Consider the following 20602-nt stretch of genomic DNA (forward strand, 5'->3'; position numbering starts at 1 on the left):
TTAAGTGTAAAATTACATTATTAGTACTGTGTCAGCAACTACACTTGCTGCTCTTGCCTGAGTAGTTGTCAACCTTGGTGTTGAGCTGTTTATGGAAATCACCCCAGGTGTGACTGTTCTGGTGATAGAAGGAACACATAATCGCCCTGTCCCCAGTAACTGGATAGTGGCCACACTGTGTTGCAAAGCACTTTGGCGTCCACGAAGCTGCATTTGTCTCTTGACACACACAAATGTGTGCAACCTGTGGCCAGGGCTGTATTCTCTGCACTGGATATTAAGGAGTGTTAGTCTAGTTTGTAACATTCAAGCTTTCTAGCAGTACCTGCCTATTCAGCAAGGGAGACCAAGAAGCCCAGCGTCAGTGCAAGACTTTGTGAGCAGACAATAGGGAATATACTGTTGCTCCTTGAAACCTCTCTACTCTATCAACACCAGCATCTGCCTTCAGCCTTCTGTCAGACCTCGTCTCCTCAGTCTTGGAGCCACATAGCCAATAGCAATGGCAGGCAGGCTCATCTAGTGCCGTACCAAGGGAGCATCCTCATCAGACGCAAGCTGGTGGTATTCAGACTCCAACCCCTGATATCCTGGCACTTTGACAGAGGCCTTCACCTGAGTCTGTCTTCATTCTTCTCTTCTGGTGTAGTGTTCAGAGCCATACAGAACTTGGCACAAATCTCAGCCCTAGCACCACGTGTCCTTGAACAAGTGCCTTAAACCTTCTGAGCATCAGTTTTATCCTTTATAAAATGAGGATAATGGTGCTCATTTCATAGTAAAGTGCCAGACCCATCCATAACAGGTCCCTGTAAATAACAGGCCTAATGGTGAGTAGATGGGAAGAAGGCTCAGGGAACCCCCTCTTCTCTTCCCTAAAAGTAACTTTGGGCTGATGCAGATTATGATGAGATGCGGTGGGCTTGGCAGCATCAGGCTCACAATGTAACAGAAGTATCCTACCCCAGGGTGTCCACGCTGGAGCCATTGGGTAGCTCTACAGCTGGTTTTCAGACCCAGCTTCCAACTCTCAGGACATGCTTCAGGGGTTCCACAGACTGAAATACTCTCTGCTGAACAAAAGGTTTGCAGTGCCTGAGGAACCAGGCATCACTTTGTTTAAATTTAGGTTCCAAGTAGGACTTCTTTTGGAAAAAATAGTTTTGCTGGAAATATAAATACCACTGCTCTGAAATAGTAGCACAGTATCCTTTCTGCTGTAGTTTGGCAACTTGTTATGAGACTCCCAAAATGTTAACACCCTTCGACCTAGTTTTTTTTCTAATAATCTGTCTTTAGGCCATAATTTAGCCTTGGAGCCAAAGATGTTCATCAAGATGTCTATTTATAATAGCAAAACAGGAAATTTTTTTCATTAATCACAATAATGAGTAAGTACATGATGGTACATCTGTTGATGGAATGAAGTATTACATAGTCATAGAAAATGCTTAAACTTTTTACTTGGAAAATGTCATGGAGCTTAAGGTAAGCAGGATACAGAATTATATAGTGCAGTCTCAACTATGTAAGGAAAAAGTGTTTACAAAAAAGGGTTAGCAGGAAGTATGCCAAAATGCTAAGATCTCTCAGAATTTTATTTCCCACTTCCTAAAATTTCCGTGCCCTACATCTGATGGTGTATGTGTGTTGGGGAGGATAAGAGGGATCAATAAAATAAAAAAGCCGGGGATTGGAGAAGATACCATTGCACAGGAGAAGGAAGCACTGTTTACTTTATGATATATTTGTGTTCTTGAGGGTTTCTTTTACATGCCTGAATTACTTCAAAATAAGGAAAAGTAATAAAATTACTATCATCCAAACCAAGTCATGAGATGCACTTTGACACTTTGAGATTAGAGGATTTAAAGAGTCTCAGTTGAGTCCTATGAGGACTTTGAGGTCCAGACAGGTACAGCAGTGGTTTCAGTTCTAGCTGTGTCAAACTAACCTGGGCTTACACCGGCCCTTGAGAATGAGAAGTATTCTGGGAGCAGTTCTTTCAGGGCACCAAAATAGATGGGGGCAAAACTCTGCAGCACAAATCTAATTTGTTTTCTCCTTGAGTGAGTTGCTGTTCTCACCCCACTTTGGTCCCTCCCCTCTTGCCTCCAGTGGGTTCAGAAGCCTGTTCAGGTAATGAACGTCAGGCATCACCCTGGCTACTGAGTCTGTTTTAATTCTGTCAGTTTCGCACAGAAACTGCTTCTGCACCATAGGCTGGTCTGAGCTCAGCCTAGAGCCTGTAGTGCTGATTTGAGCGGCCGAAGTTTGGGAAAACAGCACTTCATAAGAGTTCTGAGAAATAATTGGTGTCTCTTCTAAACCTGGGCTCATGAGCTCAGGGCCTCTATCTGACGTGTATAATTCTTCTTTCTCCCTGTGAGGCACCGGAGAACAGGCTGAAGTGTTGCGGCTGAGGATTGCTTCCTAACTTCAGACAGCAGGGAGGCCTGGGGATTAGAGTAAAGAGCGTTTGTGGAATGAAAGCCATGTCTGGAAATCATAGGGCGGGTCTCCACGTCTTCTCCAGAGGAAGCTTTCCCATCTTCCCTGGGGCTGCCTCAGACAAGAATTTGTCCTCAGAATTGCTGCAGAGTTCCACATGAATTTTTTTTGGCCTGTGGCCCCTTCTACAGAATTCGGGCAACTTTTTTGCTGCCTTCCAGGGCCTTACCAGACTTAGGGCTGTGGCCAAACTCATGGACCCTTTGAAGTTTGTATAGAGGCCCTGGTTGAGGAACTGAGAATAACTGCAAGAAGCTGCTGTCCAAGTGCCTTTTCCCCCCCGTGGCTTGAAGCCACCAGGAGCCCCTTGGAGGCCCAGGATGCTCACAGTGCTATGGTGTGGCCAGACTCAGCCAGGGCAAGCCATAGCCCAGGGCGTGCCACCCCAACTGCAGAGCAAAGCGGTTAAGTTTAAGCCGCAGGCTGGCACAGTGGGCCCTTGTTACAGCAGCAGCGTGATGATAATAGTGGTACGTTGCCATTTGAGCGGCACTTGTACTAGTGCTGTGCTCAGTGTTCTTTGTATTATTTCATTCTTAACCAATTTACAAATAAGAAAATCAAGGCTTAGAGAAGTTAAACCACCTGTTCACAGCCACAGAGCTAAGTGAAAAGCTGAGGTTTGAAGCTGGGAGTGTTGCCAGAGCCCTGTTCTCTCCACTGTTCCTCTCTCTATTCTTGAGGGTTTAGCCTGGTGGAGTTTAATGATTTTTCTAACAAATGATACAGAAAAGTATTTCTTTGCCTGCTTTGTTGGAGACGACAGTATCTCCTGAGTACGTGTTAGGTTTCCAGGGACGGTTCATGGTCCCTTCCAGTATATTAGGACATTCGGTCCTCACTAAGCCTACGAGGTCAGTATCATCTGCCCCTGTTGTAGAGATGAGGAAGAGTGATCCTCTGCAGTTAGGCAAGAGTTGCTGGGGTTCATATTTTGAGTCATGCCTTTGTTTTCTGGGATTGGCACTGCATAGACTTGTAGGACAAAGGGGACCGGCAATAAGGGGGAGTGACCAGTGACCAGTGAGCACAGGCAGAGTTACAGAGAGGCATGAGGGCAAAATAGTACCTTGTGGAAAAGGCATGCAGCTAGAAAACCAGAGGAGCGCCAGAGGCTCACCCCCTGGCTCTTGCCCACCCATTCCAGTCCTCACCCGTATCAGCCTTGGCCTCGCTGGAGCCACCAGTGTGGAGAAGTATGTGAGTGGTGGCTCCCTCAGTCCTTCAGTACTCAGCGCCCTGGCTCCGCCAGGGGTGTCTCAGAGACTTTGGACCGGGAAGGGAGGTGTCATAACTCTGCCCTTCTTTTCCAGGCTGTGAATTTTTCAAGGAATATAAGGATCGGGATTACATGGCTGAAGGGCTCATATTTAACTGGAAGCAGGTATGAGTAATAACATTCATCGACTTCGGTCTTGTCTCTTTGTAAACAGATACCAAGGAGAGCAGCTAGCAATCTTTTTGGGGAAAATAACTACCCTTTTCCTTTCTGTTTCTTCCTTGAATGAGTCTCATTTCTTTGTCTCCTTGTATATACATGTGAAATTTTATCATATATGCTTTCTTCTCCCCTTTTAATCTATCCCTTTCTTTAAAGGAATTTTTCAGGAACGAGGGAAAAGCCCTCACTCCACCCCTTACTGTCTGTGTGAAGCTGGGTGCAGCGTTCTGTTCCTTCTGTATTCAGGAGGAGCAGGCCATGGGAAGCCTGACAGAGGCTGAGCACAGATTGACCTTGTCTGTGTCAGCAGCAGACACTCAAGTGTTTGACTGAAAGACTCTACTCAGCTGCAGTGATCTGGTCACTTTGATTTTTAAGCTGTCACTCCTGGGGTGGCCCAGGCATCTGGCCGGGAGGAAGCAAGCCCTGTGGAGGGATGTCTTGACTGTGATCGTCACAGCTTCAGGGCTGTAACCTGTCCCAGCACCACAGCCTCTTCTGGTGGCCGGCCAGCCCACGTTTCACAGATATCTTTCTATCCCCAGGACTATGTTGATGCCCCATTGAGTATCCCCGACTTCCTGACTCACTCTCTGAACATTGACTGGAGCCAGTATCAGGTGAGGGGCCTGACTCAAGCAGGGCAAGATAAGGGAGTGGGGAACAAGGGGCACAAGACCCCTGTGCAGATGCCTGATGGCTCGGCTTGTGCCCGCAGATGCCATTGGCCCTCTGACTTCTCAGAAAAGCCTAGAAAAGGAGGAACTGCTTATCTGTTTAACTCTGTCTCTCCTGATATGATCTTGGCCCAGAAAATCAAAGCTTTCTGAACGTGACTCATTCAAAGATTTGCATCCACCAGGGGGTTCTGTTTCCAGAGGACCTCATAGAGTCTGCTTTTCCAGATCTGGGCTTTAGTGACTTTTTCATTTTTCCTTTTAAATGTGCATTCTGCCAGAGGAAGTACTGAGCTGCCTGACCTCATTTGATTATAGAAATGTTAAAATTACTTGCATTGTGTTCTTCTCTGTTACTGTGCACCATGGAAGGGGCCCCTGGTTTTTACTGGGTGGATCCATCTCTCTACCCTGTTTAGCCCACACAGTCTAAAGGGTGCCAGCAGTCTCGCTTGCCACTTGATTGAGACAGAACAAGTAGTCTTGTTCTTCCTGCGACCTTCTCCATGTCCTGTTCCCTCTGCCTGGCTGCCACCTCTCAGCTTCCTCTTGTCTGGCTGACACACTGCCCTTCAGGATTTGGCTCCAGTGTCTACTTCAGGAAGACTTCCCTGATCTGCTGCCTCTGCCCCATCCCTGGCGGGTTGGATGCCTACATCTACATTCCCATTAACCCCCTGGGCACATCTATCATGGAATTTTCCACTGAGCTGTAGTCACTGATTTAGAGATCTGCTTCCCTGAAATCTAGGAGGATGGGGGACCCATGGCTTATGCAGCCCCAGCACAGAAACCAGCACAGAGCTTAGACCTTGAAAGACCAAGCCAGTGAATACTAGAAGATGTCCTGCCTCCCTCCTCCTCTCCTCTGTGCCCAGGTCCGAACAACTCCCACCTAGCCTTGAGGTCTCCATTTCTCAGAGAGGCTGGCCCACCTGTGTTAGCAACTGCATGCTTGCATGTCTCCTTGTACTCTGTTGTCCTGACATCAGGGGGATCGGTAAAGGCAGGGTTGTATTTATCTTGTTTTATCCCTCTATGTCCAGCCACTAATCACAAGATGGATGCTCAGCAGCTATTTGAATGCAGTAGGGTGATGTTAGGTGTTCCCTTATACAGGTGCAAGAAAGGGAGCAGGCCAGTTGTTTGTTACGGTCCAGAAGCCTGGAAAAGGAATAGGTGTGTGGGGAGCCTGCCTCCCTGGTCTCAAGTCCCAGGCTGTGCCTAGACAGGTTGAGTGGCTAAAAGAACCTGCAGGCTTCCTTCTTAATTTCTTGCATGTAGAGGTCTTAAGCAGGCCCTCCCCCAAAGCCACCCCTCTTCTGGTCTCTTCTGGCACCATTTTTTCTCCTTATGCATGTACAAACTAAGTCTGATGAACTGCTCACCAAATAAGGTGTGATTGTAAGGATTCCATGTATTGGTCCTACCAAGGATATTTGCCTCTTTAGGAAGGGGTCCTGTGCATGCGAGGGGCTGCTTTGTTTAACAGAGGCCCTGGACGTAGGGCTCAGATTGCTTGGCCCTTCTACGGCTCTGTGGTCTAGAGCAAATGACCTCACATGCCTCTTAAAGTGGAAATGGCAACAGCTGTTTCAGAGTTTTGCCAGGTTCAGGAAAGTGACCCCTGAACTGAAATACAGATTTTAATAAAGTAGGCTGCTAGCTCACTGACTCAAGGAAGTAAACAGTGATAAACTTCCAGTCATGAAGGCGGCAGGGCTGGAGTGTAGGAGGCAGGCTTCCTCCCATGATGCCACCTCTTTGGTGTTTCTCAGCCAGTCTGTCTCACTGAGCCTCCTGGTGTCTTCTTCCCTGGCCAGCTAGGGGTCCCGCCTTTTCTGTCCCCTCTAGCACTAGTGTCCCAGGACCCCATTACTTTCCATCATCTCCACAGGTGATCTCATCCGTCTCCCACACCACGAGCCCACGCAGCCAGGCCTCTCTGATCCACACCTACATCACCTTTCACACATGTCCCTTCATGCAGCCCCTCAGACTCAAGCTGTCCAAAGTAGACTTGGCCATAGCCCACCATTTACCCAGATGCTCAGACCTGGATGGTTCTTTGCTCCCCCACATCCATCACCCGGTCCCATCAGTTCTCTAAAGCTCTGCCTCTGGCGAAACTCCAGTCCTTGCCTCCGTCTCTTGTGCGCTGGCTAGTTCAGGCTACCGTCATCTCGGTGCATCTCACTTCTGAGCTGTGAGGCCACACTGAAGAGAACTAGAATAGGTCCTGGCAGATAGCAAGCACTCAAATGATATAGCAGGGCCATCTTTGTCACCCCTGCCTTAAACCCGCTACTGACTTCCCTCAGAGCACAGTACATTTTCCTCAGAGTACAGTCCAAGAACCTTCAGCTGGCCTACCCAGCTCCATGCAGCCTGGCCTTGTCTGTTGTGACTGACCGATCCTCCTCTAGGCACGCTGGCTCCTTTCAGCTCCTTAAAGGAGGAGTGCTCTCTCCAGGTTCCCACGTGCTGTTCTTTCTGCCTGAGGCATGTCTCCTTTCCCTCTTGTATATGCTCTTCTGAGTCAACACCTCTGATGAGCCTTCCCTGATGTCCCCAGAGACCAGGCTAGGCTCTCCAGTTACATGGTCCCACAGCATCCTAGAGGTCTCTTTGTAGTTGTACACCTGCAGTGGTTCACTTCGTCTTCCCACTCCCGCGACTCCATGAGGCCCGAAGTCGTCGTTTTTCCTGCTGTATCCCCAGTGCAAGGCCCTCAGGAGCCACACAGTGTGATGTTCCCTGAATGAGGAGTAGGAGCAGTTGTAGCAGTACATGTGTGTCTTACTGCCCTTCAGGTAACCAATTGCATTCCTTAGACGTATGTCCCTTCTTTCTATGTTCTAATACCCCTCCTGGGGGCTGAGTCTCCTCAAGCTGGCTCCTGACCGGGAACAGGCAGTGAGGAACATTCTTCGGGGACCTCCTAGTCCCTGAACCTTAGAGATGCAGAGATGCCAAAATGGCCTCCACCCTCACAAGGCTCAGTCTAGGAAAAGAGGCAACATAACTGTCACCTACGTAACAACCAGTGGCCATAGAACACCCCATAGAGAAGATAATTGGACTGGGCCTTTGAAGGATGAGTAGGAGTTTGCCGACTGGGAGAAAGAGCACTCCAGGCATAGAAACATAAGCAGAGGCATGGCACTTGGCTCTGCTCCCAGAGACTTTTTCATGAGCACATAGTATGAGAGTCAGAGGCAAGCCTCAATTTTAGCACATATCTCAGGGCCGCCTCACATTCAGTAGTCCCTTCAGATTTCTGTTTCTTACTCTGGTATTGCAGGAAACTATAGTGTGGGAAACTATAGTGTAGCGTCTGACTGAGAACATGGACTCTGAGTCTGGCAGGGCTGGCTTCATCCCTCAGCTCAGCTGTAACCTTGGGCCTCCCCCAACTCAGCGCTCCCCAGCTGTAGCTCCTGCTCCCAGCACTGGGAACTTGCTGCTCCTCCCTGGTTGTCAAGCGTTTCCTTCAGAGAGCCACCATGATTGCTGGTGCTCGGCAGCTCTCCAGTCCTTTGTGGGCCTCTGCCCTCCCTTGGCTGCTGCAGTCTTCGCCCAGCCCTCACAGGGTTCGTGTTGCGTGGCCCTTACTCCCTCTCCCGCTCTTCCTCGCCCTGTGAGAACCACAGCTCGCAGGAAATCTAGTGGCAATGTCGTATCTGACATGTTAAGCCAGATGAGTTGAGAGACCCCTTGTGCTACTACTGATAATGACTTTATTAGTGCGGCGCTGCAGCAGCTGTCTCTGGAGCCACTGAAAGTGGGTCAGAACTCTCTGGGGGCTGTGGGAGGGTCAGGTAAATGAGCCTGTTTTAAATTCCTGGGAAAACCATTCCAATTACAGGTGCTGTCTTCCCCTTCCCCCGGAAAGTGCTCTCTTGCTGGCATGAGCCACCCTTTCCGCCCAGCCCTAGACGCTGATAAGCAATTGTGTCTTAAGAGAACAGAGGCTGCCCCCAGCTAGGAAAAAGGGCACCACAGAACTAGGTCAGGCCCCTCCATGGAATTCCAGGTTCCGAGTGGCTGTTTCTCAGTGTCTGGTCTAGACCTTTTACGTGGGCTAGAACAGAGATTCCAATCTCTTTATGGCTTTTGCTTATTTTCCATCTCCTACCTCATGGGCCTCCTGTTTTAAGATTTTGTCTGCCTAATAGGCTTTATTTATTATTCATCAAAAGACAGTACACAGCGAATAGCAATAAAAAGCAAATGAAGGCCGGGCGTGGTGGCTCACGCCTGTAATCCTAGCTCTCTGGGAGGCCGAGGCGGGCGGATTGTTTGAGGTCAGGAGTTCGAGACCAGCCTGAGCAAGAGTGAGACCCCGTCTCTACTAAAAATAGAAAGAAATTAATTGGACAACTAAAAATATATAGAAAAAAATTAGCCGGGCATGGTGGCGCATGCCTGTAGTCCCAGCTACTCGGGAGGCTGAGGCAGGGGGATCGCTTGAGCCCAGGAGTTTGAGGTTGCTGTGAGCTAGGCTGACGCCACAGCACTCTAGCCTGGGCAACACAGTGAGACTCTGTCTCAAAAAAAAAAAAAAAAAAAAACAAATGAAGCGTGTTTGACAAGAAGGTTGATATTTTAGTTGGTTTCTGTGGTATGATGGCAGGTGACAGAGTGAAGATTTCCAGTTGGCCATTTAGAGACATTGGCCATTCAGAGACATTGGCCACAGGGTCAGGGCTCTTTGTTTACCTTCCCTGACTCCCAGGACAGCCATACCAGGAGCCCAGGGCTTAGAGGGCTAATGTGCAGTTGCTTAACAGCTGCTGCTGAAGGCTGCGGGTCCCCCAGGCCTGTGCATCCCTTCCCTTCCTCACCCTCACACGGGTGAGATCACACTGAGGGGGCGCTCCGTGGGCGGAGGGTGCAAGGAGAGGTGGAATGACTGTCAGAGCTGGAGGATGACTATCTTGGATTATCTGGGATTTGAGACCTGTGGCCTGTGATCAGGAGCCTTGTGTACTTGTCCTAGAATAACTCTTGGCATTTTAATTTTAAATACTTTAAATTTCAAGTCTGAGTTAATGTCTATTCCTAGATCCCTTTTTCCTATCTTCTTCAACAGAGTTGGGACCTGGTGCAACAAACACAAAACTACCTGAAATTGCTGCTTTCCATAGTTCATAGCGATGGTGAGTCTGTCCCTTCTGGAACCCTCAAGCCACTGTACCTTCTGGGTGTTCCCAGTTCGTTACACCCTGACTGTGTATTTGTTGGGGTCAGACATCTGCATTTTACTCTGGGAGAGGGATTGGGGGAGTTCCTGGAATCCCACAGGCTGGGTGGGACTTGTCCATTGGTAGGTGTATTCCATGTCCTCAAAACCCTGGAAACAAAAATTAAGAACTCATTACTATCTGAGCCACACAGGGTGTTTCATCACGGGCTCAGCTTTGCATGTCAGCATCGTGTGTGAGGCCAAGATAAGCTTCTAAATTCAGAAAGGTGAGGCTGGAGGTAAATCAGTCCTGGCTGCTCATTAGGGGCACACAAGCCCACAGGGGCATGTGCGCTGGCACGTACTCCAGTCAGTTGGCTGTTGTGATTGGATGGGCCTGTATTGCCCAGTATCTCTAGGGCAGACTGACTCTTAACTCCTTGATAGCAGTCAGGACTCCTGAGGGGTTGCACTTGCTCAAACAAGTGGAAATGTATTGGCTCAGGTAACCAAGAGGACCTAAGAGCAGTACCAGGTGTTCATTCTTTATAATGAACATCATAAAGAATCTTGGTTTCTCAAAACCACTATCTTAGCTTCACGGCCGGTGGCCATTTCAGACGTATCTCCTGTCATCTTAGCCCCTCCAGGGGAGAGAGACTACCTCAGTCCCTGGAGCTCCAGTAAAAGTCAGAGCTCATGTTCATTGGCCCAGTTTGGGTCCATCCTTAAACTAGTGCCTATCTTGAACTAGACACTGTGGCCAGGCTTGCCAAAAAAAAAAAAGTCCCATGCTGGCCCCTGGAGCTAGACATTGGTTCGCAAGCTGGGGCAGTACTGCCCTTCAAAGGCCTTGGGGAAATGTGTGTGTGGAGTGTTGGCTGTTGCAGGAATTAAGGAGGTGGGAAAGGTACTACTAGCATATGGAGACTGTTGGCCAGGGATACTAAACGTCCTGCAATTCCCGTAGCCCTGTGCAGTGAAGAATTGTCCCACCCCCAGAATACTTGCAGTGTCCTGCTGAGAAATAGAGTAGGGACACGTAGTCAGCCCCACCTGAATGACCTGGGCAGAGTGGAATGTCCAGGCTAGACTGCTTCCCCAGAAGTACACTGAGAACTGTATAGCTAGAAGAAAGAGGAGATGCTACAGAGACGTGCTCACCACTCACCCCTTTCTGGGACTAGGTTGGAGAAAAGCCTTGGGGAAAAACCCACTAGGAAAGAGAGAGGCTAGGGTGACCTGGCCGCCTCACACCGGGCCAGAGTGGTGGCACTTCCTTGCTCATCAGCCTGTGTCTGGTTCTCTTCTGGGCATCCTGTTCTGTGCGTCTGGAGCAGATGACAGCGGACTGCTGGTACACTGTATCTCAGGCTGGGATCGGACCCCTCTCTTCATCTCCCTCTTACGCCTTTCCTTGTGGGCTGTGAGTATGGATGGGCTGGGCCATGGGGTCAGGGAGCATTCAGAGGCCCCTACCAAACTCTATTCCTTGGATGCATTAGGATTTTCTCTAGAATGTAGAGAAGATTTGGGGTGAGGGACCCAGACACTCAGAGCAGATGTTGTGTTTAACCCTCTTCTTGGGGTTGTTGGTCACCCTGCCTTGTCACTGGGTCTGGTTGTGGTTCAGCTCCTAGGATGAGGAGAGGATTTTGTCATGGAGGAAGCAGCTTTCTAATCTTGCCACGTCTCCCGTGGTCTCTTCCAGGATGGGCTCATCCATACGTCCCTGAAGCCTGCTGAGATCCTTTACCTAACTGTGGCCTATGACTGGTTCCTCTTTGGGTAAGCCTTTGAGGAATGTCAGGTTTTGGGGCGGGACATGCCTTGGTAACTGTTTCTAAGTGCTGTGGTGGCTCTCACAGAGGTTGAAGGGAAGGATAGTCCCACCCCTTGGGAAGGACTGAAACTGCTGATCAGGCCCCACCTGACACACTGGTGCCGAGGACAGGACCTACTCCTAGTGACCCAGGCCCCCTTGGCCCTCTCGTCTTGGCACCGCTCACTTTGACCTCTTTGCCCTCCTCTTTTCAGGCACATGTTGGTAGATCGGCTAAGCAAAGGAGAGGAGGTGAGTACTGCACAGTCTGTGAGCATACAACTCAGAGCTGACAAGAGGGACAGAGTGACAGTCTGTCTAGTTGCCACACTTTGGGGGCAGTTCCCTGCCTGGGACGTGCTGAGAAGCAGCTGCCTGTCCTGTCCTCCTCAGGCAGCATGGCGGGAAAAGCGCCAGGGATAGCTCCCCATATGGGCCTCAGGGTCCCATGCGGTGGAGAGAAAACGTGCCCACGCGCCCGTGCCAGCAGCTACGTGCCTGCCTTGGCTGCCTGTGACCCTCCTGTGTCAGTTCTCCTCCCTTTCTCATGGGTAGCCTTGTTTTCTGTGCTCAGCTCTGGAACCAATTTATAACAAGCCCTTTTCTGTGCCCCTCATCCTTACAGCTAAAATGCTGAAGCACTTCCTGTTCCCTCCTCCCATCACATCCACTCAGCCACTTTTCAACCCCAGGGCGAGGGCAGCAGAGTCCTGCCCTGAGGCTGCCTCAAGATCCCTTCCTTTCTGGGCACTGTTCAGGCTCGAATTTATGTAGCTACAACTTAGCTCTAACTTAAAAAGACTTATAAAGCTGTAACTGGACACTGATCCTCCTTACCCTTCACATGTAGTCAGCATCCTCTTCCTCCTCCCCACTGCCTTCTCCACACCCCCATCCCCTTTGCTGCTTTTCCCAGTCTTTGGTATGCTTGCTTCTCCGCATGCAGGTCTGGAGTTGTCCCACTTACTGCCGGGGTGACCTTGGGTGATACATTTGACCTTGAGTCCCCTGGAGCGTGCTGCCTCACTGAGAGAATGAGTCCAGATGCCCAGCACGGAAGCCGTCCCACAGCCTTAGCTCTCTCTTCTATCCCACCCCACCCCCCATCTTCCTGAAGCATCTTTCTCATCTTTCTCACCCTCCTGAGGCTGCTTCCTTCCTGGGCATCTTATCTCGCGCCGCCTCCTTTTGTTCCTCCGTCTCAGCTGCTCCTCTCCCCCTCCAAATCTCTTCTTCTGAGCACTTATCGCATCTGCCAGGGCTGCAGAGCTCATAAGCCTGTTCCTCAGAGGCCTCCGTGAACTCCGTCAGAGGCGGCAACTTTGCATTGAAAACAGCCGGTAAAGCCTCTTTGTAGCCTCTCATTTTGGGACTTTGCTGGAGCTCCAGGACATTCTGCCCTCCCCACAGTCTCTCTCCTCCCCCGAAGCAGGCCAGACTCTGCCTTCAGAGACTCGGGGCAAAGGATGGAGCTGAGAGTGGGCTCTGAGTTCAAGCCCTTGACATTTCTCAGTATAAACAAGAGGGTCTTCTTAGCTGTAGGGTTGGCATTCAGGGTGTGGGCTTTTCTGTTACCCCCACCAGACATTCCAGACACCGATGCTTTAAAAAAAAAAACTACAAGGCCGGGCGCGGTGGCTCACGTCTGTAATCCTAGCTCTCTGGGAGGCCGAGGCGGGCGGATCGTTTGAGCTCAGCAGTTTGAAACCAGCCTGAGCAGGAGCGAGACCCTGTCTCTACTAAAAATAGAAAGAAATTAATCAGACAACTAAAAATATATAGAAAAAAAATGAACCGGGCATGGTGGCGCATGCCTGTAATCCCAGCTACTGGGGAGGCTGAGGCAGAAGGATTGCTTGAGCCCAGGAGTGTGAGGTTTGCTGGAAGCTAGGCTGACGCCACGACACTCACTGTAGCCTGGGGAAAAGAGTGAGACTCTGTCTCAAAAAAAAAAAAAAAAAAACCACAAAAACTCCAGGCCTATTAAACATCACTGTCTCCCCTCCCTTGCATGTGGTTCACAGAACACATTAGCATGTTAAAAACTAAAAAGTCTGTGGTGAAAACACCTATTTAATTTTATGTAACACAACATTTTCATACTGACCTGACCTGGGCAACCCCCTCCTTTTTTGAGGGACTCTTCTGGGCCTCTGTGGGTACCGCGTGGGCATTTCTCAGGGGGAGGGGATCGTGGACCACGCCTTTGGGAATCACTGGGGAGTTGGTTTACAAACTTCAGATACTGAAGCCCCAGGTGAACTTTGTGGAGGCCACTGGGATAGGGCTGGAAGGGAGAGAATTTGCTCATGGTGGTGGGGGTGTAGGTCAGGAGCCTCCCACCTGTGCCTGCCTCAGACTTGAGACCTGACCTGCATAGCTCCTGAGAAAGGCAGGCTCGGTCAGACTGTCGCTACCCCACCCCCAGTTCTGAACCACTGTTTCTGGGCACCTCCCCCCAAAAATGTGATCCCTTTCCCTTCCACTGTGTTCCTGATTTGTCCATTAATCTCCCTGCCCACAAACCATCTTTCCCAGCTGTCCTTCTGTGTTAGCCCTGGGGTTCTTAGAAGAGACCTGGGGAGAAGGTACTGTTCTCTTTATCCTTTTTAACAGCTTAAGAACATGTTAAATTTGAACATGGTTTAAAAAATCACTGGCTTAAAACTTGCATTCCCGGAAGGAAACACATCTCTTCCTTCCATGCCCCAGCCCTAGTGCATCTGCCAGGCCCTGCCAAGCCTCCACCACCTGCACCACTTATAGACCCGAATGGAATGTCCAGCAGAAGGACTGACCAGAGCAGCTGGCGCCATCTCTCCCAGGGGTTCTGCCACCTCAGTCTTCTCCCTGGAGAAAGCCGTCTTCTCATTGTGCACTGCATTTTGGTCTCTCCTTCAGATTTTCTTCTTCTGCTTCAATTTTTTGAAGCATATCACCTCTGAGGAATTCTCTGCTCTGAAGATCCAGAGGTAAGCAGAGGCCTGCAGCTCTCATGCTGGGGCAAAGGTGCTTTGAGGAGGGTGGCTCCACAGCAGACGGAGGCTCGCCACCTCGTCCCTGCCCTGCTTCCCTGCATGGCGGCAGGCTGGCACTCCTCCCCGCCTTCCCTCTGAGGCCAGGGTAGGGGTCCCTGGTGAGGGCTACTGGTGAAGGTCTTCTATAGGGGACTCTGTGTTGGGGTCAGCCTCGAGTTACATTAGCAGAAAGGCTTTGGGATGGGTGAGTGGTCTCTGATGACTAAGAGAGCAGGGTATGTTGCTGCAGGAAGAAGCCAACCCAAGGACAGGAGGACTCCCAGCTCCCCATGCCCCTGAGCTGATTGTTGCCCTCCCTGGACTACTGCAGAAGGCATATCTGCTTACCGTGCAGCCCACCACAATGGAGCAGGAGTCTGCTTCCAGCCTGGGAAATACAGGAGTTTTGGCTGGCAACTGCCTTAGGACCCCTGTGAGAGTTAGTGTCTTTTCTGAGTTTGTTTCCCATCCTAATCCAAGCTCCAAGCATGTTGGGCCAGACTTGAACTCTCAAGGCACAAATTGATAAGGAGAAGGCAGCCTTTGCTAGCCTCAGAAATCTGCACCTATATATTAGACAGAACCAGGTGGGGTGGATCCCAGAAGTGGGTCTGGCATTTTGCAACACTCTAGGTAGGACCTGTCTCCATGAGGTGCCAGTGAGTTGGAGCTGCTTTCCAGCGCAGGTGGGGTTGGAGGAGAACAGTGGAGACCCCAGCTAGATCTGGAATTCACTACTCTGGGTTCTGTTTACAGGAGGAAGAGTTTGCCAGCCCGGGATGCAGGCTTCACCCTAGAAGATATCTGCATGCTAAGTGAGTACTGAACCCCAGCAGATTTCCTTTCCTCTGCACATCTTTCTAAGTATAGATCACATAGGAACTGTTTGTTCTAGAAGCTTCTTTTTCCAGCTTTACGGTATGGAAGAAGTGGGGGGCCAGTAGTGGGAGAAGTTAACATGCTGACCAATGGTACTGTCTTCTTTCAGGACGAAAGGACCGTGGCAGCACTACCAGTCTTGGCAGTGATTTCTCCCTGGTCATGGAGAGCTCCCCAGGAGCCACTGGGAGCTTCACCTACGAGGCTGTGGAGCTGGTCCCAGCAGGAGCACAGACTCAGGCAGCCTGGTGAGGGGCCAGACTGGGACCAAGGTCACTCACAGCTCTGGTCCAGGGCCATCAGCACCAGGGAGCCAGGCTAGAGCCCCAAGAACAAAGGGGTCCTCTGCTAGAAGGCCTGAGAGCACAACTCCATGCTCCTGCTGTCTCTCCCGGGCCTCGGAGGCCAGCCATCTGGTTGATGAAGGGCACTGCCTGTGGTGGCCCAGGAGCATGAAGGGCCGGGGCTCCCTGTGGGACCAAGAAGTGCTGTGCAGACAGAGCAGGGGGTGGGGGAGGCTGGTATTAAAGGAGCTTCCTTATACTGTTTGCCTGGGTGGTAAGGGGCCAGTTTGGAAAAAGAAAAAGAAGAAAAAAGGTGAATGTAAGAAGATTAGGAATTGGGAACTTGTGGGAGGGTCTTCATCTTTGAAAATCTGTTGAAATCTGAGGTCCAGATGACCTCCCTAGATAAATGGCTCAAGATTTTGCATAACACATGGAGTGGGGCTAGTTACTGAACTGCTAGTTAAGAATCACTTTCTAGCATGTACTCTGAGGCCAGTAGGCCAGTGTAGTTTGGATGCCACAGTCTCTCCATAAAGACCCGGTCCTTGCTGCCCATGGCCCTGAGCCTGAGTGACTACTGAGTGTGTGCCCACTCCCATGTGGCATTTTCACAGTGGAAGTAAGTAAAAGGCTGAGCCCTGAGATTCAGTAAGGGTGGGCAGAGGGCTTGCCTGGGGTGGCCCCTTGGCTGACAGCCCTACTCTTCTTGCTACAGGAGGAAAAGTCACTCATCCTCTCCACAGAGTGTGCTTTGGAACCGGCCACAACCTTCAGAGGACCGCCTGCCTTCCCACCAGGGACTGCTGGAAGCCAAATCTTACAGCTCCTCATCCTCAAACCATTCTGACAACTTTTTCAGGATGGGTAGCAGTCCCCTGGAGGTCCCCAAACCCAGGTGAGGAGCTCCAAACCCTTGCCCGTGGAGGTGTTTAGCTCTCCCCCTTAACAAGGCTGGAGGGTGGGGTTCCAGCACCTGAGCTTAGTGTGTCAGGTTGGGGTTCCTTGGCATGTGTCCTGGTGGGCACTGTACCTAGGAGACCAGAGGAGATCAACAAGCTTGCAGGCCCACGTTTGGAGGATGGGTTAGTGTTCAGGAACAAAGCAGGGGCTGGTTTTTATAGTGGCTTGAAACTCCTTCCTGGAGCCCTGGCAGAATCCAGGGGAATCCGGAAAGTGTAGTGGTTATGATATGACGGGTGGGGAGTCGAGACTGCCTCCACTTGTCACATCCCAGCCCCCTGTGGATCTCACATTGTGATTGAAGAGGCGGATCTGGATTCTGAGTCCCTTCTGGCTCTCACAGTCCATGTCCAAATTGGTAGGGCAGTGAGAACATGTAATAGATGGCTAGGCTAGATGTACGCAGCTGGGGCAAACCACGGGTGGCTCCACACACCTTGAAAAGGAGCAGCACAGCCAGGATGGAGGTGCCAGAAGCATGGCCGAGTGTGCTGCAGGAACGGTGTTCCCTAGAGCAGGTTAAAGCTGAGCTTTGGGCCGGAGGCTTAGGATTGGAAGGTAGTCTGGCACTTGGGGAAAGCACTTCCTAGCTGCTGTACCACTTTTTCCATTTTGTTACCCACAAGGAAAGAATCCTCTGAATTGCTTTGTTTTCTAAAGGTTTGATAATGTCTAGTCCTTCTAGAGAGAACAAAGCAGTGAGTGACTTACAAGGGCCTTAGTAAGTTCCAGGGAGAAAGGGGCATTTAAAAGAATGGGCATGAGTTTTAGAGTGTATCCCAGATTCCAGCTCAGCTCTGCCACATGGCCGCATGCTTTGGGACTCCATTTCCTCCTTGGTAACAGGCCTGTTACAAGGAAAAACCTTTTGCAACTTCTGGAAACCCCTCCCATCATCATCCTCTGGTTTTTCTCTGGGCAAAGCAGGCAATGGAGGAAGATGGGAAGAGCATCCTCTGCATGCGGGCAGAGCAGATAAGCTGTGGGTGTGTAGGAGCTTCAGTCTGCACTGTCCAGAGGGGTCCTGTGCACTCACCTCCACAGGTGAGCCCTTCAACTCAGAACACTGTCTTTGAGTGCCGGAGCTGAGTCTATTAACCAAGACCACAAGCCCTCTGTCCCCAGGGGAGGTTTGGTGGATGCGGCTAGGCAGAGACGGTGCCAGGCAGACAAGCCATGTGCCTGTGCTTGTTCCCATTTTCTGGGTGGGCCTGGCATGCATGCCCACTGCCGTGCCACCCTTGTCTGCACTTGGTTATCTCCAGGGCTGCAGTGGCTCTGTGTAACCCTTGCTGTTCTGGGCTGTGGCTCTTGCTCTTGGTCTTTGCCTCTTTTTCTGCCCACGCAGAGTTGCTGGACAACCAGGAAGGAAACCAGAAGATTCCTCTTGTCCTCTGGGTCTTAACTGTCCAGACTGCTGGGAGCTCGTATGCCAAGGCAACACTCCGTCACCCTTCCCACACCCTAGCTTTCTGTCATCCCCTTCTGCCTGCCAAAAGACCCCACTTTCCAATCTTGTGATAGTTTCCCTCAATCTCACTGGTGAATTTCTGCCTGCATCAGATGGCTCAGACTCTCAATAGCTGGTCCAGGGTGGCCACCAAGGCCTCTCTCTCAGGAGGCTAGGGAGAGTTGGGGGTGTTGTGCTCCTGGCCTCAAAGCCCTGTGTGCTGGGGCCTGGCCAAGGCTGAGATAGCTGGACCAAAGTGGGCGCAAGGTGAGTTGCTGTGGGGTGCTAGATCCTTCTGCTAATCTGTTCTGGGGATGCCTGCCTGGAGCCAGGCTGGCCTAGCCAGGGGACAGGGTTTTTCTGAATTGGATGCCTGTTTGCCAGGGTTTTGAAAGTCTAGATTATTCAGATTTGGAACATTCTAATTATGTATTTCCATTAACATTAAAATTAATTTAGTCTCTTTTATCTTAAAGTGCCTGAGGGATCCTGTCATTACCATCCCTGCTTCTTAGGTAACAATAGCCAATCAGGTCTTTAATGTGGAAGGAGAAACTGTAGGAAAAGAAACCCTTTAGTAAACCTATCTGTGGCAGCCAAAATTCCCTTCATAATATGAATTTTCTGGGTTTAATATGCTCCAAATTCTACAAGCATAACACTTTTAAAGCAGGACTTCCCTGTGAAAGGGATCCATGAAGCTTTGTTCAAAGTTAAGTAGAAGATGCAGTCAGGTTAGGAAGAAAGTTCTGGGGGGTGCCGATTCTTATCAAACCCCAGTCCCATACCTCTCACTGGGAAGACTGGTGGCCTTTTAGCATTGTTAACTGTTACTGCAGCTACTTCTGATTGAGCTGTGTTTCTGGACCCTTAGTATATCTCTCATCAGCTCAGGGCTGAGGGTTGGGAAGGGGCAGGACCAATGCTTTAAGCTCACTTGCCTTCGCAAGCCCTATTTAGTGTGTTGGTCAGCTTTGCATGGCCTTGGTCTCTACTCTGGAGTCAGACAGCGTTTAGGAGTAGGGGGTTTGCTAGCACAGCATTGTCCATGCCTAAGGAAGGATGGTACCACCATGAGCCCAGCTTGCAGCCAAGCTGCCTGAAGAGCAGATGCATTTGGCTGAGGGATACCCAGCAGCCTGGTTGAATAGCTAAGAAGCAACACAGGAACCAGCCTCTGCTATTTAGTTAGCTGCTTTTGACCTAACCACCACCACCTGCTAACTGCTTCTTATGAGCAATGATCTCTGTTCCAAGCCGTCTTCATGAGGCCGAGAAGCTAGACTACTTTCTGTAGCACATGGGGTTTCCGTCCCATGTTTGGTATGTTCTTGCATGGGGCCACAGCTCCAGAGCTGGCATGAATGGTGAGAAATCTAAAGACACTGCCAGCTTGAGACCTAGAAGAGAAAACATGGAGCCCTGAAAGACTTCTGCTTGGGCTGCCACAAGAACACAGAGGTCCCTGGTTGAGTTACGTGCACACCCATGAAGTGTTTAAAAGGCGAGGCTGGGGGAGGCCCCATTCCTGGTCGTGGTCACTCAAGCAGAGGCCATGGGGCCCTCACGTGGAAGCATTTGAGGTAGGCTTGGTGATGGGAGCTGGGGTAGGTTTGGATTAGGTGACATCTAGGCTCCCTCAAAGCCTAGGATGCTAAGTAGTGGCTCAAACACTAACTATCTGTGTGATCTCAGACATATGACTGGATGACTCTGGGTTTCCATTCTCTTACCTGTGTAATTAGAGGCAACTCCAAGGTCTTTCCTAGCTGTGTATCTTGAAGCTTTCTATGTCAGCCTTGTCAGATGCTTTCAAGTAACAGAAAACACATCTCAAACTGGTTTAAACAATAAAGGAAAACTATTTACAGTCAGCCCTCAGTATCTGTATGTTTCCTATCTGTGGATTCAACCAGCTGGGGATCAAAAAAATATTCAAAATAACAATACAGGCCGGGCGCAGTGGCTCACGCCTGTAATCCTAGCTCTCTGGGAGGCCGAGGCGGGCGGATTGTTTGAGCTCAGGAGTTCGAAACCAGCCTGAGCAAGAGCGAGACCCCGTCTCTACTAAAATTAGAAAGAAATTAATTGGACAACTAAAAATATATAGAAAAAATTAGCCGGGCATGGTGGCGCATGCCTGTAGTCCCAGCTACTCGGGAGGCTGAGGCAGTAGGATCGCTTGAGCCCAGGAGTTTGAGGTTGCTGTGAGCTAGGATGACGCCACAGCACTCTAGCCCAGGCAACACAGTGAGACTCTGTCTCAAAAAAAAAAATAACAATACAACAGCAAAAAGTGATACAAATTTTAAAATACAGTATATCAACTGTTTACATAGCATTACTTTGTATTAGGTTATCTAGCCATGG

General features: G+C 50.2%; 1 protein-coding gene across 4 annotated transcripts in view; it reads left to right on the top strand.

Moving 5' to 3' along the window:
• MTMR14 (myotubularin related protein 14) overlaps positions 1-20602 on the top strand; it is a 49679-nt gene that overhangs the window by 21362 nt on the left and 7715 nt on the right. For all 4 annotated transcript variants that reach the window (XM_012647072.1, XM_012647090.1, XM_012647081.1 and 1 more), the window contains 10 exons: positions 3825-3895; positions 4498-4572; positions 9725-9791; positions 11158-11243; positions 11529-11605; positions 11855-11891; positions 14541-14611; positions 15413-15471; positions 15645-15783; positions 16538-16717. In XM_012647072.1, coding sequence (XP_012502526.1) covers positions 3825-3895; positions 4498-4572; positions 9725-9791; positions 11158-11243; positions 11529-11605; positions 11855-11891; positions 14541-14611; positions 15413-15471; positions 15645-15783; positions 16538-16717 — 862 coding nt within the window. The remainder of the gene's footprint in view (positions 1-3824; positions 3896-4497; positions 4573-9724; positions 9792-11157; positions 11244-11528; positions 11606-11854; positions 11892-14540; positions 14612-15412; positions 15472-15644; positions 15784-16537; positions 16718-20602) is intronic.

This window comes from Propithecus coquereli, unplaced genomic scaffold (assembly GCF_000956105.1).
Source record: "Propithecus coquereli isolate 6110/MARCELLA unplaced genomic scaffold, Pcoq_1.0 Scaffold107, whole genome shotgun sequence".
Taxonomy (NCBI): Eukaryota; Metazoa; Chordata; class Mammalia; order Primates; family Indriidae; genus Propithecus; species Propithecus coquereli.